At 39.0% G+C, this 27,918-nt stretch overlaps 5 protein-coding genes across 6 annotated transcripts; 2 read left to right on the forward strand and 3 right to left on the reverse strand.

The window, feature by feature from the left end:
* Nucleotides 1–1,954: 1,954 nt before the first annotated feature.
* Nucleotides 1,955–4,256, reverse strand: LOC137735731 (laccase-12-like). Its single transcript, XM_068475173.1, has 5 exons — nucleotides 4,128–4,256; nucleotides 3,853–4,004; nucleotides 3,348–3,721; nucleotides 2,194–3,159; nucleotides 1,955–2,085 (listed from the first exon to the last, which is right to left on the reverse strand). The coding sequence occupies exons 1-5, from the start codon at nucleotides 4,254–4,256 to the stop codon at nucleotides 1,955–1,957; spliced, it is 1,752 nt and encodes a 583-aa protein (XP_068331274.1).
* Nucleotides 4,257–8,766: 4,510 nt separating this feature from the next.
* Nucleotides 8,767–12,138, forward strand: LOC137734882 (sorting nexin 2B-like). The gene is made up of 5 exons (XM_068474195.1): nucleotides 8,767–9,941; nucleotides 10,238–10,447; nucleotides 10,567–10,827; nucleotides 11,731–11,817; nucleotides 11,944–12,138. Exons 1-5 carry the CDS (start codon nucleotides 8,967–8,969, stop codon nucleotides 12,022–12,024), a joined length of 1,614 nt encoding a protein of 537 aa, XP_068330296.1. The 5' UTR covers nucleotides 8,767–8,966; the 3' UTR covers nucleotides 12,025–12,138.
* A 1,593-nt stretch (nucleotides 12,139–13,731) lies between these two features.
* On the reverse strand, nucleotides 13,732–16,768 carry LOC137735490 (probable leucine-rich repeat receptor-like protein kinase IMK3). Its single transcript, XM_068474921.1, has 2 exons — nucleotides 14,809–16,768; nucleotides 13,732–14,698 (listed from the first exon to the last, which is right to left on the reverse strand). The coding sequence occupies exons 1-2, from the start codon at nucleotides 16,658–16,660 to the stop codon at nucleotides 14,082–14,084; spliced, it is 2,469 nt and encodes an 822-aa protein (XP_068331022.1). The 5' UTR covers nucleotides 16,661–16,768; the 3' UTR covers nucleotides 13,732–14,081.
* A 5,304-nt stretch (nucleotides 16,769–22,072) lies between these two features.
* On the reverse strand, nucleotides 22,073–23,098 carry LOC137735206 (PRA1 family protein B1-like). Its single transcript, XM_068474609.1, has one exon. The coding sequence runs from the start codon at nucleotides 22,971–22,973 to the stop codon at nucleotides 22,338–22,340; it is 636 nt and encodes a 211-aa protein (XP_068330710.1). The 5' UTR covers nucleotides 22,974–23,098; the 3' UTR covers nucleotides 22,073–22,337.
* Nucleotides 23,099–23,487: 389 nt separating this feature from the next.
* LOC137734040 (uncharacterized) lies at nucleotides 23,488–27,682 on the forward strand. Of its 2 annotated transcripts, none has more exons than XM_068473294.1 (9): nucleotides 23,488–23,660; nucleotides 24,336–24,545; nucleotides 24,854–24,927; nucleotides 25,393–25,446; nucleotides 25,997–26,251; nucleotides 26,366–26,428; nucleotides 26,896–26,964; nucleotides 27,050–27,095; nucleotides 27,260–27,682. In XM_068473294.1, the coding sequence occupies exons 1-9, from the start codon at nucleotides 23,627–23,629 to the stop codon at nucleotides 27,319–27,321; spliced, it is 867 nt and encodes a 288-aa protein (XP_068329395.1). In that variant the 5' UTR covers nucleotides 23,488–23,626; the 3' UTR covers nucleotides 27,322–27,682. The 2 variants fall into 2 exon arrangements, with proteins under 2 accessions (XP_068329395.1, XP_068329396.1); XM_068473295.1 differs by having other exon boundaries at nucleotides 24,863–24,927.
* The last annotated feature ends 236 nt before the right edge of the window (nucleotides 27,683–27,918 follow it).

Genomic DNA, 27,918 nt, shown 5'->3' on the forward strand with positions numbered 1-27,918 from the left:
TAGGTTGTCCCCTTGCCGGCAAAAATGTTCAAATAAGTACATACAAGTTTTAAGTGGTAACCAGTGACAAAGCCAACTCGACCAGCTAACTATCAAATTACACGCAGACAGGGTGACAATTCCATTAGTCACTTTGAAGGGAAGCATGTAATTGATGTCTATACACCAGAAACTCGATCAGAGAGTGAAAGGAAGAAGATCAAGAGAGAGGGGAGGTGTTGGATAATTGAATTAGATAGGTGAACAAGATTACATGATAGCAATTAACACATAGTTGGTTGAGTTTGTTATATATTGACTTTTATATTCAGAATCTTCAGTTGACAACAACATCTTAAGTACAATCAGAAGTCGTTATGAAGTATGCATATAAACCAACTTACAATAAAAATTGATTAACAATTTAATCATATATATTTTTTTTATTTCTCAATTAAATCAATTTAAGAAAGACCTAGACCCGAGGACTTATCAATAGGCAAGCTTCAATACCCAACCAAAGGGCTACTACAATACCAATAAAAATACGGTTGTTGTTGTGGAGAAAATTACAGTGTATTCAAGGTACAATCCGATAAATTATTAGTGTACTCAAAACATAAACCGGTACATCATGTGTTATAATAGAAGTAGAGAGACACTAAAAAATATATGATATATCCTCTCCCATTACACGTGGCATACTGGCATGTGTTTATGGTACATAGAAATATCTCTCGTCACTACAAGATAACATAATAGGCTTTGAAATTTGTTAACATTCTCTGAAAAAAAGAAGAAGGTATCATTAACAATCCGGAGGTACTAAAACCATTAAAAGAACACCAATAACTTATTTGGCAATGTACAAAGCATTTGAAATACAGGAAAGAAAATATCATTCGGGCAATATTTCGGAAGAAGTTGCAAATGGATCCGCGAATTCACCAATTAAGTAAATATTTTATGTTCAATAACCAAAAAAATAATATAAGAGATCATTTAGTTATTTGGGCTCTCTCACGCATCCCTGTAGCCAATTTAGCTCTTTAATACACATGATCATTCAAATCAAGTATTTTGGTTATTAATATAGGTGACTTAGTCTACAAAGACTACATCCATCCCCTGAAAGATGCAGGCATGATAAATTTTAATCATAGATGAACTGATCGGATTAACCAACCAAACTTTTTAGTCATTATACCAGTGGCATAGTCAGGATTTTCAAATAATGAGATCATAATATCAACCAAAAAAGCTTCATTGGATAATTTTGTCGAGCACCTAGTAGGCACCTGTAAATTCTTGTCAATACTGAAAGTTTATGTCAACATATGTCGACAACTACTATTATTTGTGGAGATTGGTCGATGGTGAATGTAAGATACTGTAGAGTAATTTTGAAAACTGCTAAAGCTTTTCAACTAAAGTATTTCATTGAGTACATGGTGAGCACAATAGAGTCGCACTCAAGAAGAGAGAAAAGGAAGACAAATATGATAGAAGAAAATAGAAGAAGTAGGACGAAGAGGTTGTAGTTTAGTTTGCCTTAACTGTTTATAAGGGTCAAATACAATACACAAACAAATATACATGAGGTTTTTGAAGTTGATGGGGTCAAGGGCAACTAATGACCCCATGTTGACTTCGGCACAATATTATGTACTGAATAGAAGCGAAGACCTCGTAACGATCGTACGCTAGTAAAAAGTCATAACAAACCTTGTAGATACTTAAAAACAAGTAAGCGTAATTGCTTGATTCTCAAGAAGTTCTTCTAACCAATAGTAGTTTTTGTTACGTGAGGATAGGTATACATATCCTAAACAATAAAACAGATCGAGTAAGAAATAGACCCCCAAATGCAGGGGAAACTCAAACAACAACGAAATCATATAAGTGATAAAAGGGGAAAATGAAAACTCGGTAATCGAGTTTTACAAAAGTTGCTATCGAGATGATCTATCGATTCTTAACAAAGAGGCAGATCCGCCGGTGGTGGGTTGATTGACTGCAATGCTCCAACTCCATTGTCCACCAAGAACACCATGGCCAAGCCCCAGTGGATATGAACATCCAAGTGACAATGCATCATCCACGCACCTGCATATATCAAATATTTATTAAATATATATAATATTAAAAACATTGATACAGAGTTATAATATTTTAGAACAGAATATCGTCTAATTTAAAATGTGAAATTGTTACCTGGATTGTCAGCGACAAATCGGATGACAGCCCATCCATTGGCAGGCACTGCCACTGTGTTCCTCAAAGGTGGATCAACAAGGTTGAAATTTTTGGTATCAGTTTTGGCATTGAAATTTCCAAAACCTTCGGCGAGGATGTAAAAATCGTATCCGTGAAGATGGATAGGATGGTTTTCGGGTGTGACTATGCTTGTGTCCTGCAGCACAAGCTGCACCCTTGATCCATACTTCAACTTGTATCCTCTAGTGCCCGACATTGGTTGCCAGAGAGAACGACTCACATTGCCTGTGTAGCCGAATTTCTGCGGAGGGTTTGCTGGAAAATCAGTAGTAAAAACTCCAGGGATGTTCTGTTGGTAAGCCTGCAGGATTGAGTTGTTGTTTGGAAGCACAAATGATACATTGTTCATGCTGGCAGTGAAGCGTGTCCCATTCGGACCTTGGCACCTTTGGGATCCAAAGTTTTTCGGGCAGTTGTTGAGCCCAAGACCGATTGTGAAGAACAGGTTTTCGTCAATTTCAGTAGGGACTTCAACTTTTCTTGGACTTCTGAAGCTCTTGGTGAAAGCAGAAGCAGTGTTTGTGTCATTGAAAGCAGGGAGTTGTGGCATAATTGGTTTGGCTGTGGGACCCTTTTTGCAATTGGGGCTGCAAGAGGCAGATTTGTATTCAAGAATGGCTGTGGTAGTGGTGTTGTCGAATGCTGCATTTTGAGCGCTGAAATAAGCACGCGCCGCCAAGTAGTACCTGGCTGGTGGCTGGTCACCGGTGATTAAAACATCGGTGGTCTGGCCAGGGCCTAGCATGAGCACCGTGGTAGTGAAAGGTTTGGTGTAGGAGGCATCAGCACTAACAACGGTGAGTTTGTGGTTGGCCACGGAGAAGAAAAGAGGTTGGTTGAGGGCGGCATTGATGACTCTAAGAAGGTTGGTCTCGCCGGAGTCTATAGGAACTATGACAGTGTCTGCATAAGTAATTACAATTAAAATTTAGCTAATAACATTGTGTGACAGTACATTAAATTTATTTGTTACATCAATTAATAATATCAGTTTAACTTAGTTGATCATATTATGTTCACGGCACGTAAAATTTTGTTGTTACATTAATATTATAATGTTTTATAAAGGGTGGAAGCAATTTTGGAATTACCTTTGCTTGAGCAATTGTAAAGATCACCAGGTTGACCATTGATGGTGTATGCATCAGAAACATTTGGAGCTCCTCCTGTCTTAGTCGCCTGCCTCAAGACATTGATAGGGTTAGCATTCCACCATTCACCGAGAAGAAGGTTTGTTTCGCGTTTCGGTTTAGTGAACAGGTAGGAGTCTCCTTGTTTAGGATGAATGATGAGTGCTCCGTAAACGGTGGCTCTAAGCCATGAGCTGTGAGCATGCCACCACAGAGTACCTTCTTGCCCTTGAATTGTAAACCGGTAAGTGTAGCTCCCTCCTGGCCTAATTGGACACTGAGTCACAAATTCTGGCCCATCTGCCCATCCAGTTCTCATCTGCCTAATCCCATGCCTGAAACATTCATTTTTTATGAGAAAGTGAGGAAAATGAATGTTAATTTTCTTACGTGACTGTCTGACAACATAAGCAGCATGTACGTAAAAGCTGGTATTCATGAATGTGCATGCATGCACGTTAGTTACCAGTGGATGGTGATGTTGTATTGAGCTCTGTTGGTGACTTTGACGACAAGACTATCGCCATTATTTACTTCTAAGGTTGGTCCAGGGAACTGTCCATTCACTGTGATGGAGTTTCGGGATTTGCACAGCCTCTTCACTGGTGTTGCTTGAATCTGTGTGTTCCATTTAAATGTTAATTAATATGATGAGTAATACTATTAAGTATATAAGAAGAAGAAACATGAAAGGGACTAAAATATATGCAAGTATACAGGCGATATAGAAATTAAACTTACAACAAACTCATGCTTATGAGTTTTGGGTTCTGCCAAGGACATTGTTGACGAAGCCACGAGAAGGCAAAGGCCAAACAGGCATAACGAGAAGCAAATTTTGTTGCCGAAAGTAGCGTTGAGTGCATCCATCCGGATTGATTATCTGTTTCGTTAGAGAGAATGTGGTAGTTTGAGTGCTGAAGTGATAGAGTGGTCGGGGGATGCTTTTTAAAGTAAATTTTGAGGAGAGAGATTTTGTTTTGAAGTTGGCAGATTAGGTTTTGATTCGAAAAACGGTAAGGTTCTTGAGCAAACTTAGTTCAACCCTGTACGAGTTGTTGCACCCACTTGCCTATACATCCCAAGCGAATTATTTCTTCAATACTTGTTTCTCAAGTCTTCTTTCTAGGATTGAATAATCCAATAAAAGCATGTTTGTCAATGCAAATATGAAAAGAGTTAAATTCCTTTTTTTTTTTCCATCGTGAAGACAATCGCAACGGTTAAAAGATCAAAACTAAATGGGTAATGCTAGAAAGACCATCAAATGACATGGTTGTGAATATTGAATTATTACTTACGTGTTGATTAACGTGCTTATTTCTTATTGGTTGACACATCACATGATTTACAAATGTAAAAAAATTAGTCTACCTAACATTACTCAAACTAAATTAGAAGCATAATCATAAATTCATAATAATCAAACTCATTATTGTTCTCTTTTTCTATATCCAAACAAAGAAATCTATTTTGACACGAACTAGAGTAATGAACCTTAAACCCTAAAGTAACCTTTTAAAAAAAACGAGATTGATGTAGTGATACTATTTTACGTCTTTGAGAACGCATGGAGCCTTTGATTATGTTGACGAAAGTTATGTGGCATCACATACAAATGGAGCTAGCACTCGATTGAAGTGTCCCGTCGAGAGATTTATAACTTAACCCCAAATTATATAACAAATCGATATTGATCACTTTCTGTGTTGACCATGCATAGTCTTTTCTTGAAGTTAATTAATTAGATGAAGAACCAAGAGGGAAAGAGTATAAAAACTCTATAAATCTTGCATGAATTCGTCACACTATTTTTTCCTTCCTAATGTGGTACTCGAAATCAAAAAGCAGTGTGCTTAAAGTCCATGCTTTAGGGAAAAGTGGAAAAGCAATTAGCTTGAGAAAAATATAAGTGGGATGGTTGTTCTTTTTTGACATCTTTTTTCTCAATAAACAAAAATTATCCACACTCGTTAAATTTGTTATCATATGATACATTATTTTTCAGAAGTTGCAATAACTTAAATATAAGAGTGAGATTTTCGTAAAACATAAATTGTTCCTTGTAAATCATTCTCCACGTGTAGACACTAAGTCAGTCGAAATCAAAGCCTTGAGTATGAAGACAACTAATTCATTAATAGCATTCTACTACAACATCTAGGATTAGGCTAACACCGCCAAAAAGAGAAAATGGTTAAAGAAAAGGCCCACAAATCCACAATGATGTTGTACTAGGTCACGTTATATCGATGCTAATTAGTTGGTTAGAAACAAGTAGAGATGGTCGAGCATTGAGCTAACTTATTATTATTAATTAATTAAATGTTAAAATTAAGTGGACCAAGCACGATCAAATCTCAATTACCACGGAAGTAGCCCAGTAGTTAGGGATAAATTCTAGACCCATATTTTATACAGCATGTTCTGGGTTTGAGACCTGACACTAATGAATCGCATGATGGTGGTTAGAGGGGGCTGAAATGTCTCTGTGACTCTTCTTGACTTCGAAAAAATGAATAAAATAAAATAAAATAAAAATAAAAACAAGATCGACTCTCAAGTTTGCCGTTTGAAGGGAGAATGAGTAGATTAATTAAGTCATCTCTCTACAATTAGGTGGCATGTGTTGCATGCTTTACAATGCATCCAGATGTTGATTGGGTCTAAGAACAATTCAGTTACAGAGAGAGAGACATTTAAAACAGAAAATTTAATAATTATTTACATGTTAATTGTTAGGGTTGTCTCTAAGCCAAGAATGGAACCATAGCATCTCAAAATCAGAAGATATTTAGCAATGCCTGGTTTAGCTATAACATTTTGATTTGTCTTTTCAACTCTGGTGCTTTAGCTTGTAGGCCAAAAATAAGATGTAAGGTTATTTTCCTTTTACTAATTGTATAGAGATCTAAGAGATCTTATCATTAATTGTATATCAACGAGTCTCTCATATTTATCACGTATGTGATTGGTTATTAATTATATATAATCAATGTCATCATAACAGGCATGTCACTTTGTATTAATGTACAACATTTCTCAAACCTAGTCGAAGACATGCGAGGATATATATCGTGCTATGGAATAATTACTTCTACCGCACTATCATGTGACGAGCGCTGTTAAAACATTAACAAATGTTCCCTCACTCCCTTATATGTAATTTTTTTTTCTTACTTGTAGAGTATTCAAATGAGTACATGCAAGTTTGGAAGTGATAATTATTGACAAAGCCAAATCGACCAGACAAGATGAAAATTCCGTTGGTCGTCACTTTGAATGGAAGCATGTCATTCATGTCTACACACCAGAAACTCGGTCAGAGAGTGGAAGGAAGAAGATCAAGAGGGAGGGAAGGTGTTAGATAATTGAATTAGATAGGTGAACAAGATTATATGATAGCAATTAACACATAGTTGGTTGAGTTTGTTATATATTGACTTTTATATTCAGAATCTTCATTTGACGACAACATCATAAAGTACAATATTGAAATTCGTAATATGCAAAGAAACCACAAGTTCCTTGTCAAACTTGTCCACGATATGGTGGAACATCTTTTTACATTTCACATATTTTCTGTTAATTTCGGTTTTTCATCACGTTCAAATTATTCAATTTGACGATCGAAAATTGAGAAAGTAGAAGGTAAAAAAAAGTGTATGGATAGTGTTTTTTTCCTTTTTACTTTTTTTAAAAAAAAGGACAATTGATGGCAAGTCACGGTTATCTATCCCTTCTAAACCCGGAGATGCTATGGAGACCCTGCTCGTGACCATAGTCAAGCAGACTCACCAGCCTTGAGCATCGAACCCGGAACCTCCCACATTATTTTTCTTAATTTAATAAATTATTTTTTTATCTGCTTCTTTACTTGGGTTTTCGATCGTTTTCATTGGTAGTTGTAGGTGGGTGTGAAGTTAATTACAATTCTAATATTGTCGTTAGTGCCTGACCCTAAAAAGGGCCTTTGGAAGCTTGTCACGCCCTAAATGACGTGTAGGATACTTCCTTTCTTTTTCATAGTTCGTACCATGGAATAAAATCCATCAAAGACTAATCCTCTATCTTTTTGTGATTCGATTATATACCTCTTCAGGTAAATCTGCAATTTGAACTGCAAATATGTACTTCCTTATAACTAATAACGAGTTTTTAAGAATCTATGAGAAGCAAAGACACGTAACGTGATAACTTACAACAGACAGAATTTGAATACTAAAATATTGTACAAAATGTGAAAAGATTTGAAACAAAACACATACGAACAATTTTAAAGAAGTATGTGGTAAATACACAACCTTACTAGCAGTTACGTAAATAAAGACTAAAAAGAGAAAGTGCTTATTTTCTTTTTCTCCAAGGTAAAACAACATCAAAAAATGGGAACACCAAAAAATGGAGTTCCAATCAGGGCCCCGTCAAGTAAATCATAATAGTATGGTCTGGCAACCGATTATTCATGTTGTCGAACAGACTTTGTAAGTATTAATTACTAAGTTCAATCATACGTTAATACTGTCTTTAATTTAATCACATAAACTCAACAACAATGATAAGTGTAAGTGATAGCTGTCATTGGAGCTCTAAGAGCATCTTCAAAGGAGATGTCAAAATTGCCACGTAGGCATACAATAGTAAAAAAATGGCAGCAAACCCTCTCCAACTGAGCTTTCAATTTCTTATGCGGCGCTGAGTCATTTGAAGGTAAAGTCTTTTGTTGTCAAATTTGACAGCAGATGTCAAATTCATTAAATGATTTTTAATAGATTAATATAATATATAATAAATGTTGTTATGTTTTTGAAATATTTGATTGGTTGACTTAATTATTGAACTCCACAAAAAGATAAAAAGTTTATTAAATGACATTATTATTTAACATATCGGATTGAGCAAAATATTGTACAAAATTTCAAATTGCCACATAAGCTATCAACTATCATTTTGATATTTAAAATTTGACATTTTCTTTAATGATGCTTTAAAACATCTCAAAATATCTCGGTACAATTAAAAGTGTTGACCTACCACTTTTAAATATCTCGGTATAACATAAAACTATTCTTCCCGTTCTTCTTAACTTGTATTGACCCAAACATAAAACGCAGATTGGGTCCTCGTCAAGTCAAATCTTGCATGCCCAAACCCCGACAAAAGCTTCAGTTCTGGCCCAACCACCTGGCCCGATCCAATTGCCTGTAGACAAGGCGGCAACAGACAAATCTTAGATTTCAGGCCTACTTGGGCCTCTTAACAGAAGCCCAATCAAAGCCCAACTTCTCAAGCACTGACGTTAACACGTGGCAGCCTATGTGGCGGAAGCAGCGTCATAACCACCACGTACGCAAAAGAGGTTGCCCATTGGCCCGCCCGAGTCACTCAACTCGCTACTCACTAAAAACTCACTACCTTCCTTGCCGTGTAATCCCCGGTTTCAAATGCAGCACTGCTCCTCCACCACCACCCACCACCCATATCCTCCCTCTTCTTCTCCTCCTCCGCCCAAACCCTGCTTCCATGTATCATTTATTTAAATATTAATTTTTAATTTCCCGGCAAAAAAAAGAGGGAAAAATGATGAGGCAGGAAAACCACGGCGACCAGGAGGCCGATCTCCACGCATCCCAAGACGACATGGAATCTCTCGTCCTCGACGAGCCACCCTCATCCAACGGCCAATCCTCTCCCTCCGCGTCCACCTCCGTAGACCGCCACTCCGCCACCGCGACACCAGCCACCTCCTCGCAAGGCTTCAATTCCATCCTTGAACCCCCGTCTTACGCCGACGCCATCTTCACCTCGTTCGATTCCTCCTCATCCAACGGCCACGACTGCCCCAAGCCCTCCTCTTATCAATCGGAGTCTCCGACAAGATCCGAATTTCTCAAGATATGGGTCACGGACCCTCAGAAAGAGCTCGAGCTCTCCAATTCGCTTGTTCCCGGCGGGACCTCGTACTACACGTACCTGATCACCACCCGGACCAACATGCCCGAGTACGGCGGGCCCGGATCCGAGTTCACCGTCCGGAGGCGGTTCAAGGACGTGGTGACGCTGGCGGACCGGCTATCTGAATCGTTTCGCGGGTTCTTCATCCCGATCCGACCCGATAAGAGCGTGGTGGATAGCCAGGTGATGCAAATCGAGCAATTCGTGGAGCTGCGGAGGGTGGCATTGGCGAAGTACCTGAACAAGCTCGCGGTGCATCCGAAGATCAAGAAGAGCGAGGAGCTGAGGCTGTTTTTGGTGGTGAAGGGGAAGCTGCCGCTGACGAGGAGCGTGGACATGGCGTCGCGGATGCTTGACGGAGCAGTGAGGCTGCCGAGGCAGTTAACGGGCGAGGTGACGGCTGTGACGGATGTGAATGAGGCCGCGCAGCCTGCCAAGGGCGGCAGGGACTTGCTGAGGATCTTCAGGGAGCTGAAGCAGTCGGTGGTGAACGATTGGGGAGGCGTGAAGCCGACGGCTGTTGAGGATGATAAGGAGTTTTTGGAGAGGAAGGAGAAGGTGGCGGAGTTTGAGCAGCAGCTTAGCAATTTGTCTCAGCAGGTATTGTTACTAATTTTGAAATGCCGTGCATTTATGTTTGTTGGTAAGATTCAACGTATTTGTGTGTTCAAATCCAAATGTTAGCCAATTATTATGATAGACTAGTGTGATCATGATGATCTTATCATGAAAGAAACCTTGCGGCGCCATTAGGATCAGTTGCAGGATTTCGAAGTTAAAAGCTTTACCATTTCTGTTAGCATTGTCTGCTCTAAACTTGGCAACTTAGTATACAGTAGAGAAGAATTGGCGAGGTTTTCGGTTACTTAGAACTTATTGAGCTGGATGGTTTGCAGGCTGAATCACTAGTAAAAGCTCAGCAGGACATGGGAGAGACTATGGGAGAATTGGGGTTGGCGTTTGTGAAGCTGACCAAGCTTGAGACGGAGGGAGCCATGTTCGAGTCTCAAACAATACGAGCCAATGACATGAAAAATGTGGCTACTGCTTCTGTTAAAGCTAGTCGATTGTACCGGGAGTTAAATTCGCAAACGGTCAAACATTTGGTAACTTACACAAGCTATCCTAGACATTAAATTTGTGGAAAACGAGTCATATTTGATCCTTCATAAGAGGATAATCTCTGTCGTGTTATCTTAAGCCTAATTTTACATGTTTATTGCAGGACAAACTTCATGAATATCTTGGAGTAATGCTAGCAGTCAATAGTGCATTTTCAGACAGATCAAGTGCTTTACTGACGGTTCAGACTCTTTCATCAGAATTAGTTTCGTTGCAGTCCAGGATTGAGAAGCTTGAAGCTGCTGCATCCAAAATATTTGGTGGTGACAGGTCCAGGATGCGGAAAATAGAGGAGCTTAAAGAAACTTTAAAAATTAGCGAGGATGCTAAATCTTGTGCGGTCAGAGAGTATGAACGAATCAAGGTAACATCTTAAGCCATCTAGAACTTAGGCTATTCGGTTTGTATCCTTGGTTTCGAGATTCATTTTAATCATAAATAGCATCCTCTATATCCTCGCTTCCTTTTTATGACCTAAAAATCTGCAAACAGTATATGCACAGTCATAAATTTTGTTAATTTTCACCAGTCTGGTTAAGTATAGTTATGACTGTCCTAGTATACCCTAGGGAGCTGTTATTCTGAGTTTCATCTCAATATATTTGCACTAGCGTTTCAAATTTTGAAATCTTGTCAATACCATTACCAACTGACACAGAACAGAAACTATAGGGGAGCGAGGAAGGGTGGGTAGGTTACTTCGACACCCAAAGAGAATCCTCGAATCCACCAAGGGCCGAAGTACTGACCGAGAAAGGAAGCAACAAAGAATAACTATTCTAGAATATTTGATTACCAAAGCAACAAGAAAACCTAAGGACTAATCAACAAGATAAGATAGTTATCAGATGGAGCTGTTATTCTTCTTTTGGCAAGATACACCATCATGTATAAATTGCTTTTGTGCATGCGCACCTGACGGTTCTCCATTCTTACTGAACTAACATGAAAATATTTGTGTTGCTTCTGGTTTCTGGCAACCAATTTTTATTTAACATTCGATCGTGCTGTCTTTTGGTTCACGTTTATCTTTGTGTGTTATCTAAGGCATGCGCTCGCATTGCTGAATATTCTTTATCTAATCATTCGATTACTAATACTAGAATGCGACTCCTTTGGTCAAGCATATTTGTTTCGGTTCCCGTTTTGATTATTCACAATGCCAAACTAAGAGTTCTAATTTGATTGGAAGAAGTAAGATCTCATTTTATACATGATGTGTTTGAGTACGAACTCCAAGCATGATTGTTGGTGAATCTGTATGCAGGAAAATAACAGGAGTGAGCTCGAAAGGCTCGACAGAGAGAGGCACGAGGACTTCATGGGCATGCTACGAGGGTTTGTTCTTAACCAGGTACTTTCAGCCCTAAACCGCATTTTGTTGTGCGCACGCTTGTAAAACCTTCGCTTCAAATGGCATCCCGACTTCATTTTGTAAGTCCTTGAGTAATAATTATGGTATGTTCTTCACATCCAACAGGCAGGATATGCGGAAAAGATGGCGAATGCTTGGGAGAAGCTTGCGGAAGAAACAGGCGGGTATGTTAAAGATGGCAGCTGACATTTTTGGCTGTAAAATTTTCGTGTTTAGCTTCGCATTCTGCTCTCTTTATTTCGTGCATGTACACTACTTACATCTCATTTGTGATATACCCCAATACGGACCTGACATTTTTTTGCACGACTCGTTAACACTTCACAAAACGATACAAAAATAGTATGTTTCGGGCCAACCCATAAACAAGTCGGATCATTGTTGAGTCACTTGATAAGATAACATACGACACAAACACGATCTGTTTGCTAGGTCACATTAGGCATGGTAATTTCTTACCTGACTCGTTAACCCAACACTAAACAACACGACCCCGTTAACAATTCAAATTGTTATCAAATATTTGTAAAGAATCTGTTAAGATAATATATTTGACACGATAGTGACACGAATATGATAAAGACGGCTTAGGTCATTCTAACCAACCAAAAATAGGCTTCAGAAGGCTATTTTAACTTTCAATAGTATAATATATGCTTGGGTGTAGATCACGTTATTAATATCTCTCTCATCATGTCACGAGAGAATTCTAACATAATGATGATGAGATGGATACTCATTTGTGATGTAAAATAACAAAATGGTTACCGGTGGGTAAATGTCGTTAATGTAAAAGAATAATATTTGGATACTAAAAAATGAGTAGAAATTCATACTCAAATTTTTTCAAAATTGTTTGTTGTTAATTTATAGAACTTCGTGTTTATAATCAGAACTATTCATATTATAAATCATCATATAAAATTGCCTCTATAAAAAATCAATTAAAACTAAGGTTGTTTAATCATCAAACTATTTAAAAACAAATGAACGATATTGGTAAAAGCATTACGAATCGTCTATGTATTTGCTACAATAGATTGATTAAACGATCTTAGTTTTAATTTATTTTTTGCAAAGATGATCCTTACAATATGATTCATAGTATGAACGATTTTAATCATAAGCACAAAGCTCCACGATTAAAACACTAAAAATTTTGAGTATGAATTCCTACTCATCTTTGAGTAGTCAAGTATCATTGAATGTAAAATATAACTTACATGAATGTCTTGATAGAGGGGTCTGATTTATTGCATTGAAAGTATCGAACACAGCATCATAGCGGATTAGTAAGAACAAACAGAGGCTTAATGTGATTAAGACATTAATTATTAAAGTACTAATTAATTTGATCAATTCGATGTGAAACTTTAGCAAACCGTATGTATCCCTTTGTTCTCACTCTAAGTTGGCTTTTGAGGGTAACTCTGTCGTTTGGTGAGATGTACAATTTTCGATGGGATAATACTTCTATCCTCCAGTGTGGGATCCACAGATTTTTCATTTGTAAATGACGTATTTTGATCAAATCAACGATCAGAACTGTTTAATTTATTAATCTTCATTCAAATATCAAATTCTCTAAAAGATTAGTTACATTTGAGATCGTTTAATAATTCAAATGTATAGACAATTCATTTTGAATATATTACTTGATACTTACATTGTTGATTTATTTTATACATTTGAATGACTAAATGATCTCCATTTGAAATGATATTTTGTAGGCTTGATCTTTAAATAAAGGTCAAGAAATTGAATGGTTCCGATTATAAACTTTATAGGATCAAAATACGTTATTAGCAAGAATGAGTGAGCTCATCCTCCCAAGAGGAGAATGCAAGTATTATCATTTTCGATGATTGCTAATATGTCGTCGATAAACTAGAATGCACCTACGGTTCATATGCAGTTCCACAAATGACTAATTAAATCTTGTATTTTTAAATGATACTTTAGTATGCATTGTCACTTACTATTATAGTCTAATAACATTCATCTTCACTTGTAGATGAGATGTCTCAAAATTCAAATCTCGGAAATGACAAGTTCGAAACCAAAGATAACTTTCATTGGCCAATAGAATTAGAACGATCAACAAAATCGCAACACTCTTAATTTAATCGAGAGAGAAAAACTGTATCTACAGACACTGATGAAGTGTAACAAAACCAAAACTAATATTCAAGAATGAAAGAATCTTGGACTAGCTACCGAACCCCTTTTTCTGAAACCCGCTTTCACTCATCACTTGCTGAAGGGGCTTCAGCTCCGTCGTCGCCGGAACTGGCGGCTGTTTCGGGTCTGATCTCTTCTAGCTGCTGCAGAACCTGTTGAACTTCTGGCCTTGCTGATGGCGAAGGATCAACACAATGCAGAGCTAGTTTCAGTGTGTTTAGCAGCTCGTCACCGATGATAGACGCGTCCCTCATCAGTTCCAAGTCGAAAACTTCGTTGGTCCACTCCTCCTTCACAATGGAAGCAACCCACTGAGGCAAATCCAAACCGTTCATCGGCTCTCCAGGAGACTTCCCTGTTAGGAGTTCCAATATGATCACCCCAAGGCTGTAAACATCAGTTTTCGTGTTGGCCTTCTTGAGCTTTGAGAGCTCCGGGGCTCGGTACCCTAGTGCTCCGGCGGTTGCAATCACGTTGGAATTGGCAGCGGCCGTCATGAGGCGGGAGAGGCCGTAATCTGAGATCTTGGCATTCGTCTGCTCATCAAGTAGGATGTTGCTGGATGTGAGGTTGCCATGGATAATGTTCTCATTGGCGTGGAGGTAGGAGAGACCTCTTGCCGTGCCCTTTGCTATTCCCATTCTTGTTGGCCAATCAATCGAAGTATCCGGTCCTCGAGCTGCAACGGAACCAACCACAGTGATCAGATTGACAAACACAAAAATACGGTAAACCAAAATTGAAATCGAGGCAAAACATAGTATGCGAAATCGTTTGCATCGTGCTTACCATGGAGAAATGCTGCAAGACTCCCTCTCGGCATGTAATCGAAAACCAGAAGCTTTTCTCCCTTAGGTCCCAAGTAATAAGCCCTCAGAGCCAGAAGATTCGGGTGCCTGATTTTCCCAAGCACATTCACTTCTGTCTCGAATTCCCTCTGGCTTTTCGTAATCTTCTCTCTCAATCTCTTCACTGCAACTTCACTCCCATCCTCCAATGTCGCCTTGTACACAGTCCCAAAAGTGCTTTTCCCCATAATCTCTGCCGTTGCGCACAAAAGATCATCCGCTGTGAAAGCCGTTGGCCCGTCAAAATGTACCAGTTTTCCTCCAGCATCTCCTCCGGATTCAGCTTCTCCCCCAATGGCCGAAACACCCTTTTCGGTCCTCGCAGCTCCAGCCCTTGCTGCGCCTGTGCCATCCTTGCCTTTCGATGCAGCTCTTTTTCTTATCAAACAGCAGAGCAGAATGCAACAGAGTACAAACAACACTAACAAAAGAACTCCTGCTGCTATAAGAATTTTGTCTTTGGTACCAAGTCTGCGGCGGCGCTTCGCAGTCTCCGGGCCTGGAGCCGGGACACTCTGAGACGGTGCCTTGGAAGGGCATGGAGTTGAAGCACTGTACCCGCACAGCTGAACATTCCCGACGAAGGAGCTCGAATTGAACTTCTGGGAGAGAGTAGCGGGGACAGCACCAGAGAGGTTGTTGTAAGAAACATTGAGGAAAACAAGATGTGATAAACCAGCAAGAGAATCTGGAATTTCACCACTGACATTATTCAGCGACAAATCGAGGCGGGTAAGCGTCGAAATGTTGCCAAGAGCTGCAGGAATTGGACCCTGCAATTTGTTCTTCCTCAAGTTAAGAACAGAAAGGTTTTTCAAACTTCCAAGACTTTCCGGGATTTCGCGTTCGATGTTGTTTCCTTCTAAATTCAGCTGGATTAGCGAGGAGAGATTGGAGAAGCTAGAAGGCAAGCTTCCATTGATGGCATTGTTGGAAAAATCTAACATTCTAACTCTCGAAAGCCGCCCTATTTCATTCGGTATAGCTCCATTGAACTGGTTATTTCCAAGCTCAAGCTCTTGAAGCTCATTCAACTGGCCTAAAGAGCTCGGCATTGAGCCGGATAAATTGTTGTGGTGGAAAGCAAGGAATGTGAGGGAATGTGAGCGGGAGATACTACCCGGGATAGAACCCGAAAGCGAATTGAAGCTCAGATTGAGCCTATAAAGTTTGGTGGAGTTAAAAATGCTGCCTGGGATTTTATCAATGAGCAAATTGTTGCTAAGATCAAGGGTTTGGAGCAGAGGACTAAACCCTAAAGAAATTGGGATTGAACCCGAAAGCTTATTGTTAAATAATTGAACTCCTCTGAGGCTTGGAAGGTACCCTAAAGATTGAGGGATTGGCCCTTCAATCTGGTTGTCATGGAGGCTCAGCTTCCTCAGCGCCTGGAGCAGTCCGATTTTCTCGGAGATTCTGCCACCTAACCCCCTCCAGGGAAGCTGAAGCACAATCACCTGCCCCTGAGCGCACTTGATTCCGGCCCATCCGCCGGAGCAGGCTCCGTAACCGCTGTCGTTCCAGCTCCTTAAGAACCCCTTTGGGTCGTCGAGCTCGTGCTTGATTGCTTGGAGGGATTGGTAGTCCGCCGCCGTGACAATGACGCCGTCCCAGATTTCGGGCCTGGCCGGGTGGCAGAAGGAGAGGAGGAGGTGGAGAAAGAGGAGGAAGTGGGCCAATTTGGGTTGGAGAGGAAGAAACTTCCATTTTTCCTTCTTCTTGTGGGAAATCCGGCTCCAATTTTGAGATGGGTAGTCGGAAAATGCGGGAAAGTTCTGACCTTTGCTGTCCATGGTCAGAAACAGAGCACCAACAATGGCGAACTGTTTATGCTTGATTCTAGAGAGAGAAAGTGAGAGTGATAAGAGAGGGAGGGAGGGAATGGAACAAGAGAAAAAGACGTTGGTGGGATTGGGAGGACTGAGATCCTAGAGCTGTGTGTTTTAGAGACGACTAAGACAGGGCACGTGAGGGTTCTCAGAGTTTTAGAGAGAGAGAGAGAGAGAGTTGCTGTTTGTATTCGGTGGAGAGACAATTCATGTGGGTGGCATACGCTCTCTTCCTTACAGAAAGCCTAACGGCTAGTTTCGATTGCTGAATTCATTAATGGTATTGGCTAGGGTGGATTTGGATCCCATCCGGATTCAAACGGTGGAAATATTAAAAATTTTCATATCTTACTCATTCATTGTACATCGCGTAATTAGAAATTATTTGAATTTTTTATATTTAAAATTAAGAGGTGTGATATCCACACATCATATTTTACTTCTTACACATCTTTTTAATTTTCGACTGTCGGATTGGATAAATTGAAGAAGATTAACTAGGGGTGGAAAAAATTCCCAAAAATCCCGAACCGAACCGCAAAAATCCCGATCCCAAACCAAAAATTTCCCAAACCGAAATTTCTGAAATTTTTGGGATGTTATCCCGAACCGATCCCAAAATTTCGGTATGGGATTCGGGATTGGCTTCTCAATATTTCGAGAATCTCATACCGAACCGAAAATATATAATGTTAATTATTATATATATGTTTATACATATATATATATATATATTATTCTTTTATAATTGATGCTAATAGTTTCTAATTCATGCTCTGCAACCTGGAATGCCCTACACCTTGCATATTTTTCATGTTCTGTTTGATATTCATGTGGATTTTATTATTGCTGCTGCCATGGTTGATGATTTCAGAAGACTTGATTTTGTTGTCTGTCAACAGATTGCAAAAATGGTTTAATTAATTTGAATTTTGACTATGATAAAAATAGTCAGGCATGCCAGTGTTCAATTAAATGGTAGTGTGAATGAAATGAAATTCCTAATTCATGAATGTGTTCTTGAATTATATATTTGAAGAACAATTCATAATTTCATATTTCAATTTGGGATTCCCGATTTGTCCCAAAATCCCGAAAATATTTCGGGATTCCCGAAATTTGGGATTCCCGAAATTTTGGTTTGGGATTGGTCTTCAAATTCCCGTCCCAAAAAATTTTGGTTTGGAATTCTGGATACTAGTTTCGGTATGGTATCCCATACCGAACCACCCCTAAGATTAACGGACAGAAATTATCAAGGATGTGTAAGAAGTAAAATGAAATGTGTGGATACCATACAAAACTGATCGCATGATATACGATGAACGATTAGGATGTGAGAATCTTTAGCATCTTCACAAAGAAAATCCAAAAAAATCCTCATCCGGCTAGGGTTTTTATATTTCTCTTACACACACACACATATATATATATATATATGTTTGTATAATGATTTGAACATCTCGATGATCTCGTGGATGGAGGAGGAGGTGGGAAGGTTGAATTGAACTTGTTGAAGTTCGGGTCTTTTTTATTGCTTCGAAGTTTGGATGGCTCCTCCTCCCTCCTCAACGGCTATCTTTCCTTCTGGCGGGTCCCGCCATTTAAACATCGCCAGGTGAAAACCCTGCAGGAACTAGTACAGTACTGCATCCGGCAGCTTCTTTTGTCATTTTTTTGTCAAAGGACTGTTTTGCCCTTATCCCCGAGTTTGTTACTAAAATTATAGGACGGTGGTGCAAAAAGCTTTAAGCTCAAGTGATAATGCGTTTGTTAATGCATTTGAGGTCTTAAATTTAATTTTTCATCTCTTACTATCGTTTGTATAACGATATAACTATTATGGATGGATGGTGCTTTATATGTTGAGAGAATTTCTTCTACTACAAGTCGTATATAACTTTGTAAATGTGACGTATGTACATAATTGTGTACAACTTGTAACCCTTCTTAGATACATCAGTGCATGCTATGTCTCATATTTCATGCATTCAAGTCTATGCGTACCTATTTTGGTTGAGCCGACTGCAAGAGGTTTCCTTTGTGTGTACCTTGAGCGGACTTATAACGTGGGTGGGTGACCATAGCCGTCGTACATAATAATATCTCTTATTTTTTTTCTTTTCTTTTTTGTTTTTTTACCAAAAAACACAAGAAAACTTTAGGTGATAGCTGGATCGAATGGTTAGCTTGGATTTTTAACCCACAGGATCCTTTCAGATCCTTTTGGTGAGGATCTTAGAAATCCGTGAATCGTGTTCGTTCATCGTATATCATGTTATCATTTTTTGTCAAGTACTGTTTATATTTATTTTTAAGTAAAAATATTTAAAATAATTTCTAACCTCACAATGTACAATGAACGGATACGATTTACGAATTCTCATGATCCTCACAAAGAGGATTCAGACTCGATTTTTAAGACCCCACGTAACTGATATAAGAAGGTGATGAAAGAGGAAGATGAAGAAAGGGGTTCATTACCTTTCATTTCATCGTTCACGTTGGAACTCAATTGGAAAACAAAATCTTGGTTTTGAACATTTGAGGGCTTGGGCCTGAGCTCATCGGCCAATAGCAACATGCCACATAATGGAGATATTGGGTATTCAACGAGCACTTCTCATGTTATTTGTATCTTTTCACTTATTTTATGACACATGAGGCGTTTGTTTGCCTTCACTAAGTGGGACTGGACTGGACTAACTATTAGTCTAGTCATGTGTTTGTTGTTGCACGGGACTAATGTTAATAAGACTAGCTAAGATTAGCCTAGACTAAGGACATCGCTAGAGGTTCTTAGCGAGAGTCCCCGGAAACCATAGAACTAGCTAAGACCCCCTCTCTGCTCTTTGTTTCACGAGACGTCAAACACATTGTTCCCGATCTCCCTTTTACACCACCAGACGACCACCACCCTCTCCTCCCTCGCCCTGAACCCACAATCACGAGACCTCAGATTCGCCCATCCTCGAGATGCTTTATCGCCGTGCTCGTTGTCGAGAGGCAACAATTCTCTGCTTAGTTCCTCGGCCTCATCGACTCCTAATCTTGCTCTCCCAAAACCATTTTCAAACACAGATCTAACGAGCCTGCAATGCTTCGCCAAATAGCTTTTGTATTTGATCTCTCCTCATTTGATTCGTTGTGGGTATTTTGGTCCTTCACTCATAACTCCACCAATCTGCTCCTGGAGAAGAATCAGTCGCTGCCATGTTTCTGTTGGACTGCTTCTACGGGTTGCGGCAGAGGGAGGCCAAGATTCTATTTCTAGGTTTGGATGACGATTAGGATGATCTAAAGACTGGGTTGCCTAGGACAGAGAAGAAAGATGGGGAGGGAGAGAATAGAAAAATGGAGAATTGTTATGAAAAAAAAGAGAAAAGAATGGAGTATACTAATAATATAAATTAAATAATATAATATTAATATATGTAGAGTAAATAATATAATATTAAGATTTGTTAATTATTTTGTTTTTTTGTCCGACACTGCACCAAACACTTCACTAAGCCATTTCAGCTTAGTCCCTGAAGCTAATCCAGTCCGAGATGATCCGGTGCAACAAACACACCCATAGAGTACTTGCTTAAATACCGGACAATTAAAAAAAAATTCTTCAGATAATTATCCCTCAAAGTGGAGAAAGTGATGAAATGTAGAATGAGTTCCCTTTCACTTGAGGTTTTACAAAATTAGAAGTAGCAAGTCCACTTTTATTTTGTTTTCGGGCTGACCCGAACTGCACAATTAGAGAAAAGTTTGGATAGAGACACTTAAACGGAGGAGGATTCTCTTCCCTCCTATTCTCATCTTCTTCCATCTCCTCCTCTCACTTATTGTTTTTTGTCTTATTGTCTTTATAAAAAAATCAATATAAGATGTTGACGTGGCTAAACAGTAATTGTTCAAATAGGAAGGGATGGAAGGGAAGAGAGATTAGGATGAGAGAGAATCATCCTCCCACTTAAACACACCATTTATATGACACTACTCGCAGAATAATGAGAACACTGAATTTTGGTCCCGTTCTATGTGAGGAGAAATTCTCTTGTACAACCAAGACATAGTTCCAAGTATGTAACATGTACGATAAATAATTGTAAGATGTTGGAAACGTAAATCACTCATCTAATATATGCTCAACACACATGAAGAACTCATGACAAGCGAGTATCCTATAAGATCAACTCCAATGGTGGGCTAAAAGCCAAATTACCCCCCCCCCCAAATTTCTCCCCAAACCCACTCCAACCCAAGGGGAAATTTTGGGCTAAATGCTAAATGCTAAACCAATGCCAAATTCCCCCCAAAATTTAGCCCAGAAATTGGAGTGGACTCCACCCAATATTTATCGGAATTTAATTTTTTTTAGATTAAAATGTTCATAAAATTAATTTACGATAGTCTACATATTTATTTATTTTTTTTAAAAATAATTTAACAAAAATAATAACATAAGTTCATTCTTTAATAATTCCGGACTAAAATTTTAGGCTAGAACGATTGGAGCAAAAAAGTTGTTTCTGGGCTAAAAGCCAAATTTTAAATTTTCCGGGCTAAAAAATTTGGCTTTTAGCCCAACCATTGGAGATGGTCTAATGGTGTTCTCGGTGGGGATTTGACGACACAATGGGACAACTATAATAACGTGTTGAACTCGTTATTAATACAAGTCAAACCTAAAACCTCTCGCCTGCCACCTACAAGTGGAGTACTAGACCACAGTACCAGATATCCATCGGCAGCAATCAGCATAAGATGTTATGATCAGAAATTCTCTCATGCAGGAAAAATCTTGTGGGATAGTTGCTGCACTGCGCCGATTGACCGGCTACTCAAATCCCACAAGATTTATCCCTCGTTAGAGAAAATCCCCAATTACGAGTACTTCCAGTAAAAACAACAAAATCAAAAACTAATCAGTAAAGTCAAGTGCAGATGGCTTAAAAACCCTAAAAGCCGCATAAAAATGGCATAACCTATCTACCAGAAACACTCCGACCAATCTGGTTACATCCAACTCGAAACTAAATGAGTCTGACGTTAGTGAATCGTAATGAACTTCTATCAACATAAGATGTTAGAAAACCGACATGTTCAGAGCCACCGTTAAACCCTCGAACCATGTCATCAACGGAGGAGCCTCCGACTACAAGCGACTATAGATTTTATCCCACATCTCCATAAGTAATACCTATTGTCCTACTATAACACAAACAATGTACGTTGCTGCTTGAATTTCTTTTTATCCGAGCAAGATATTCTAATCGATTTAGTCAAAACTCTCTAGCCAATTTCGCTACGCCCGGATTTTAAATCAAAGTCTTCGACAAACAAACCATCATCCAGTTCTATACAAATTATTCATGCAAATCTGGAAAATCTAATCATTCATAAGCATTACCTCACCAAATAATCAGAATATAAACATGAATTAATATCTAAATTCATCAGCATCAAAATTTGACTAAATAAATAAAACAGAAATACGAATTTCAGATCAAATCTACATGAAACCCTAGAATTTCCGCTCCAAAATTCCGCAATCAGATTAAGTTTTTATAATCCTACAAGAATATCAATTGCACAGATCAGTACAAAAAAGATTTGGCCTCACCATGGTTGCGGCGAGATTCAATTAGACACGTCCAGGGACGGCAGCGGCGGAGGAGGTAGCGCCACCAAGGAACGAGAGAAATCCGGCGTTGGCGGGCTCTTGATCGTCGAGAAACAGGTCATCCGGAACCCTAAACGCCCCGTGCGCGCAAACAATGGCGAATCCGATCAACAAACCCGAGATCAGGAGCGAGCCGACGCTGGACATGAAGATGACGACCACGGTCAACACGGCGAGTCCGATGAGGGTTTCGGCGTCGGAGAAAGTGCGGCCGCGTATGACGAGGGGCTGATCGGACGCTCGAAACAGGTAGAGGAAAGCCCACGCGCCAAGGAGCGAGAGTAGGACGATGAGGGAGAAAGGATGGGTGAGGAGAGAGAGGGCGAGTACGAGGGTGAGTAGGGACACGTAATTGACGCGGAAGTAGGTGAAATTCTTGCGGATCCGGGAGTAGGCATCGGTGAGGGAGTCGGGTCGGGCCAAGGCGCTCCGGTCCACGAGCTCGTACCAGGGGCGGCGCTGCGAGAAGCCGTTGCGGACGGAGGAGGATAGGCGTGAGATGAACGCGCGGAAGGCGGGGGTGGCGATCGGAGGCTGTGACTGGGCACCGACGGTCATTTGGGCGTTGGAGATCGGAAGCGTCGCTGGGGAGGCCATTATTGGGGCGTTGGATGGCGGGTGTCTTGGAGGGATGCTTTCGATTTGAAGAGGGACAAGAGGCAACAATAGCTGTTTATTTGGAGCGAATTTAGTGAAAAGGCATTCATTCCGGATTTCTTCTTTTTAACTTATTAAATTTAGAATTTCAGGTTATTTAAATTTGATTTAATAATTAAAATTATTATAAATTTTAAAAAAAATCATTATTTGTAATCGTTAAATTAAATTATAATGATCCGAATTCTTAAATTTGATAAATTAGGAGGAAAGAATCAGAGATCCCTTTCCTAATTTAGTCATGGTGAAGGCGATGAAGAAGGGGTAGGATCGAGTATGTGAAGGTATATGCTATCTAATCTTAGGTTCTCAATGTGTCATAATGCAAGACATCCACGTGGAAGACGCACAGATGTAATCCTAGAATCCGCCGCACCCGGTAACTCCTCAACTTAAACGGAGAAACTGATGAGGGAGGCGGACATTTCGAAGATGAACCTCCCCAACTAACCAGTGGCGCTTCGTTTTCTTCAGCTCTCGATTTTACCCCCGAAACTTCTCTTTAAATTCCCGTCTCGTACCGATTCCGCCATTTCTGGTTCGTCCAAATCGCCGGAAAATCTCTCTCTCTCGTCTGCATTTTCCTTCAGCCAATGGAGTCCTCCGCCGCTGTCCGATCCTTCAACTGTAACTCTCTCTTTATCTCTATCTCTATATTTATCTCTCTCTCTGTATCTGTTCATTCATACATATGTACATACATACATGCATTCATGATATAAATATGTATATATTTGTGTATGTTTGAAGCTTAAGCATTAGTAGCAATTTGAGCTAATTTTTTTTTTGGAAAACAATTTTAGCTGTTTATTTGTTTTGATTTTTGATTTTGTGAACGAATTGATAGAGGAGGAATCGAATTGTTTTGGATTTTGGAAAAATAAATGGAAGATTTTGAGTTTATTTTGATTGTTTGTGTAGAACTAAGCATGGCTGGTTTTTGCACATAACGTTTTGGTAACGTTGAAGTAAGAAATTAGGCTCCAGTAGGTTGAGATCTGATGGGATTGATCTTGTTATCTTTAACCGGCACGGATTTCTATGATAACGATAACGAACATGTACATCGTGTTTTCTTTCTTTGTGGAGCTGAATGGATCTAATTTAACAAAGCATTCTGAATTGAAACTTGTTCAAATGCTGTGATAAAACTTGAAATATTACTGTCATTAGCATATGAAGGATTTGAAGTCCTATATGCATAATCTGTTTACGTTACTCTGCGAAGTGCAAATTATTCAACAATTATTGAGCTTTGATCCATGGTCTGGTTCTGAGTCACAAGACATTGTCAAATTTCAGGTTCTGTAGGCACGGTTTCCCATGTCGGTTCCTTGCTTGACAAGCGTGGTATGTTGCCTGTGTACAATACCAGAAGGCCCACTCCAAGTAGATCATATTTCCAAGGCTTGATGGTTAGTGAGAAGTTCATTTATTCTTCACAAAAGCGAAAGGGAGTGCTAGTATCATGTGTGAAGACATCTGAAGCTGCTAAGACTGAAAATTCCACCGGTATGTTTGTGTCTATACAATATTCAGTAACTAGCAAGTTTGTCCTTGTGAGTGCAATTAAATTAACCAATAACTTGTGATGTTTCCTCTTGGATATTTGTAAAGCTTGATTTCCGTTACATTGTTGCATCTGAAGATAATTTTTGTTGTTGTCAGAATAAATTTACATCTGATTTGATTTCTTTCTTTTTAGTTTCTGTTTCTTAAACATTTGGGTTTTCATTTTTCTTTAAATGTGCTTACACGAGCTAATATAGTCTTGAGTAAAAATCTTAATGTCCATCTTAAATATATTTAATGTTGGGCAGTTTCAGCAGATAGTAAACCACAACGCTCATCAGAGAAAGCTGCCCATCCCACAATTTTTCCTAGTGGATTCGAGGTGAGAATATTTACGATTCTAAACAAAAAAAGTCATAATTGAACCAGGAATCCTTGTTTTTGTTGTATGACCCTCTGTTCTTTGTTGATGAAGCATACTTGACTTTTTCCTTCATCAGTAGATTTGCAAAGGCAGTGTACGGTAACAATGGTTATACTCAAAGTAATCCTAAATCTTGCTTTGATTATGATTGCTTCTTATATCATGATATCGCAAATTGTTACTTGAACGTTTTGATGCAAGATTTTCAACTGCCTTTGAACTTTGAGAATTTGGTATAAATTCAGTCGACTTATACTTCATGCTTTAGCTTTTTGCGTTACTGTGCTCCAACTATGCTCCTATTGATTCATTAAAATTTATTAGATTCTATTAATATCGACAATTTTTGGTGGATACTGATGCTGCCTCTAATGCTTTTGCACTCAACCTTCCGGTCTGACACATAGTTGTCTTTATCACCAGGCACTGATGCTAGAAGTCTGTGATGAGACAGAGGTTGCTGAACTGAAACTTAAGGTAAATATCAACACCCATCATGCAAAATGGTACTCTTGAAAAACCTATTGATGTTGCTTCATGTGTACATAAACATAAAGCATGCATTTTATGGTAAAAACAATGTTTGTTCTTCGTTAAGAATCTGAAAAGAAGTGGGTACTCAATATGTTAAGGTAATGATGAGTACATTTTTAGTGTGCCCATGGAGTTGAGGCATAGGGGACATAAATCAAACATTTTAGTGGTAGATTATGGATTCAACTCCTGGTTAAAATTTCATTAGTTCCTTAGGCTTCTCCTGTTTTACTGGGTTGTCTAGAGTTGATTGTCATTAGAGGTGGTAAATCAACCCATTGGGTTGTTAATGGGGAACCGTTGTTACCGTTCAGACCCATTGAATTTGATATCACCATAATATCAAGGTGAGATTGGTAGTGGTGATGATGGTGTAAGGTGAAATCACCAATGGGTTGATTTTCCACCTCTAATTGTCATCAGCAATTTTTTGTTTGTAGTTTACATTCTCTTCTTTCAGTTCTTTGATTGGTTATGGATATCTCTGTGTTAGGTTGGAGACTTTGAAATGCATTTGAAGCGGAATATTGCAGTCACCAGTTCTCCAGTGCCTAGCATCTTGCCAGCAACACCACCACCTGTTCCATCTAAACCTATGGATTCAACTCCTGCTCCCCCTCCAGCATCAACACCAAAATCTTCTGAAAAAACCACTCCATTTACAAATGTATCTGTAGACAAGTTATCAAGGTTAGCAGCCTTGGAGGCTTCTGGTGCTAAGGGATATGATCTGGTTTCTTCTCCTACGGTATGTGTTGTTCCTATGTTCGAGAAACAATTTGGTTCTTTTACTTTGTCCAGGACATTAACTACGACATAGCATCTAGGGCTCACCTTCATCTTCTTTTCTTGTTGGTTCCAGGTTGGTTCATTCCGCAGGGGAAGAACGGTGAAAGGAAAGAAGCAACCTCCCATCTTTAAAGAGGTATCACTTGCATTCCTATGTTTGGCTCAACATTTTGATTTTGTTTTTTTGCCATAATTTTAATAGGAAATTCACCTAATATGCCATTCGTAAATTATCTAGAAAAAGATTTCAACATACAACATAAAACTCCCAGAATATTCTTCTAAACTCCTCATTTAGTTGAGTAAATCAAGAAATTAACTGATTAGTAAAATACTTATATATCTATCTAGAAGATTGCATTTTTGTTAATAAGATCGAGTCTAATAAGCCCCATTTTAGGGACTACCGATTCTACGGGTGCTTTCATTGCAACTGCTATTAGGATTTTAGGTAATAACATCGAGTCTAAATAAGTCCCATAACACTGTCTCGGAATCTTGATTTCTTTATCCAAATAATGAAGGTATTGTAGGGTCACAATTTGTATAACCAACTTGGCAACATAACCTCAATCTGGCTTCTCTTGATTCCAAACTTTACAGGGTGATTTGATAAAAAAAGGACAGGTAATCGGATATGTGGATCAGTTTGGCACCGAACTTCCTGTGAAGGTACGTTTTCCATTTCAGTTCCCTTAATGCCAAGTGTTTCATGATAGACATATCGCTCATGACGGATTCTTGATGTGTTGGGCAGACTGATGTGGGTGGAGAAGTTTTGAAGCTTCTCTTCAACGACGGAGGTATAGTGACTATTATCATTTTTCGATGCAGTAGTTTAATGTTATCAAGTTTGTCATATATACGGTCGTATATTGTGAACTTAATCTAAACCCTACAAATGTCAAGGCTAAAAAGGCTACGAAGGCTCTCTTATTCGTTTATTTGAACTGTTAATGATTTGCAGAAGCAGTTGGTTTCGGAGACCCCCTTATCGCTGTCTTGCCCTCATTTGCCGGTATCCAGTGAGCTCTCACTCGCTCTCTTTCTCTTCCCTGTAATCGCTATTGAAAAGCTCCGAAGCTTGCTGTTTTCCGGAGTCAATTCTTCCCGTCGTCTGGTTTACCTTGTGGCATTAGAGGACACGTAAATTTTGCGATATGTATTTCGATATTTATGGTCAGTAAAATTGACTGTGGATCGATCGAGCAATAATTTGATTTAGCTTTTATTATCGTTGTGTGTGTTGGTTGTTAAGTGGTTACATGGTAGATTGGTGAAGCTTTCCTACTAAAAGCAGCTTTATTCGGAAACAATGAGACTGTTACATCGGCACGTAATGTTACACCGGCATGTAATGTTAATGAAAATTTATTACAATTTAAATTAATTGCATAACGATCGAAAATTGTTTTTAGATTCTAATTTTTAACTATAAACTAGTATATTTCAATTCTCATCTCCCCGTCTCGATTTTAACATTCAATTTTAAACTAATTTAAACAGCAAAAATGCTTCGTTGGATATGTGGGCACATGAGAATTGACAGATTATGAACGAGGATATTCAAGGTAAATTAGGGGTAGCTGAAATTGAAGATAAGAGAAAACCGGTTAAAGTGGTTTG

The sequence above is a fragment of the Pyrus communis genome, chromosome 5, assembly GCF_963583255.1.
Source record: "Pyrus communis chromosome 5, drPyrComm1.1, whole genome shotgun sequence".
Classification (NCBI taxonomy): Eukaryota; Viridiplantae; Streptophyta; class Magnoliopsida; order Rosales; family Rosaceae; genus Pyrus; species Pyrus communis.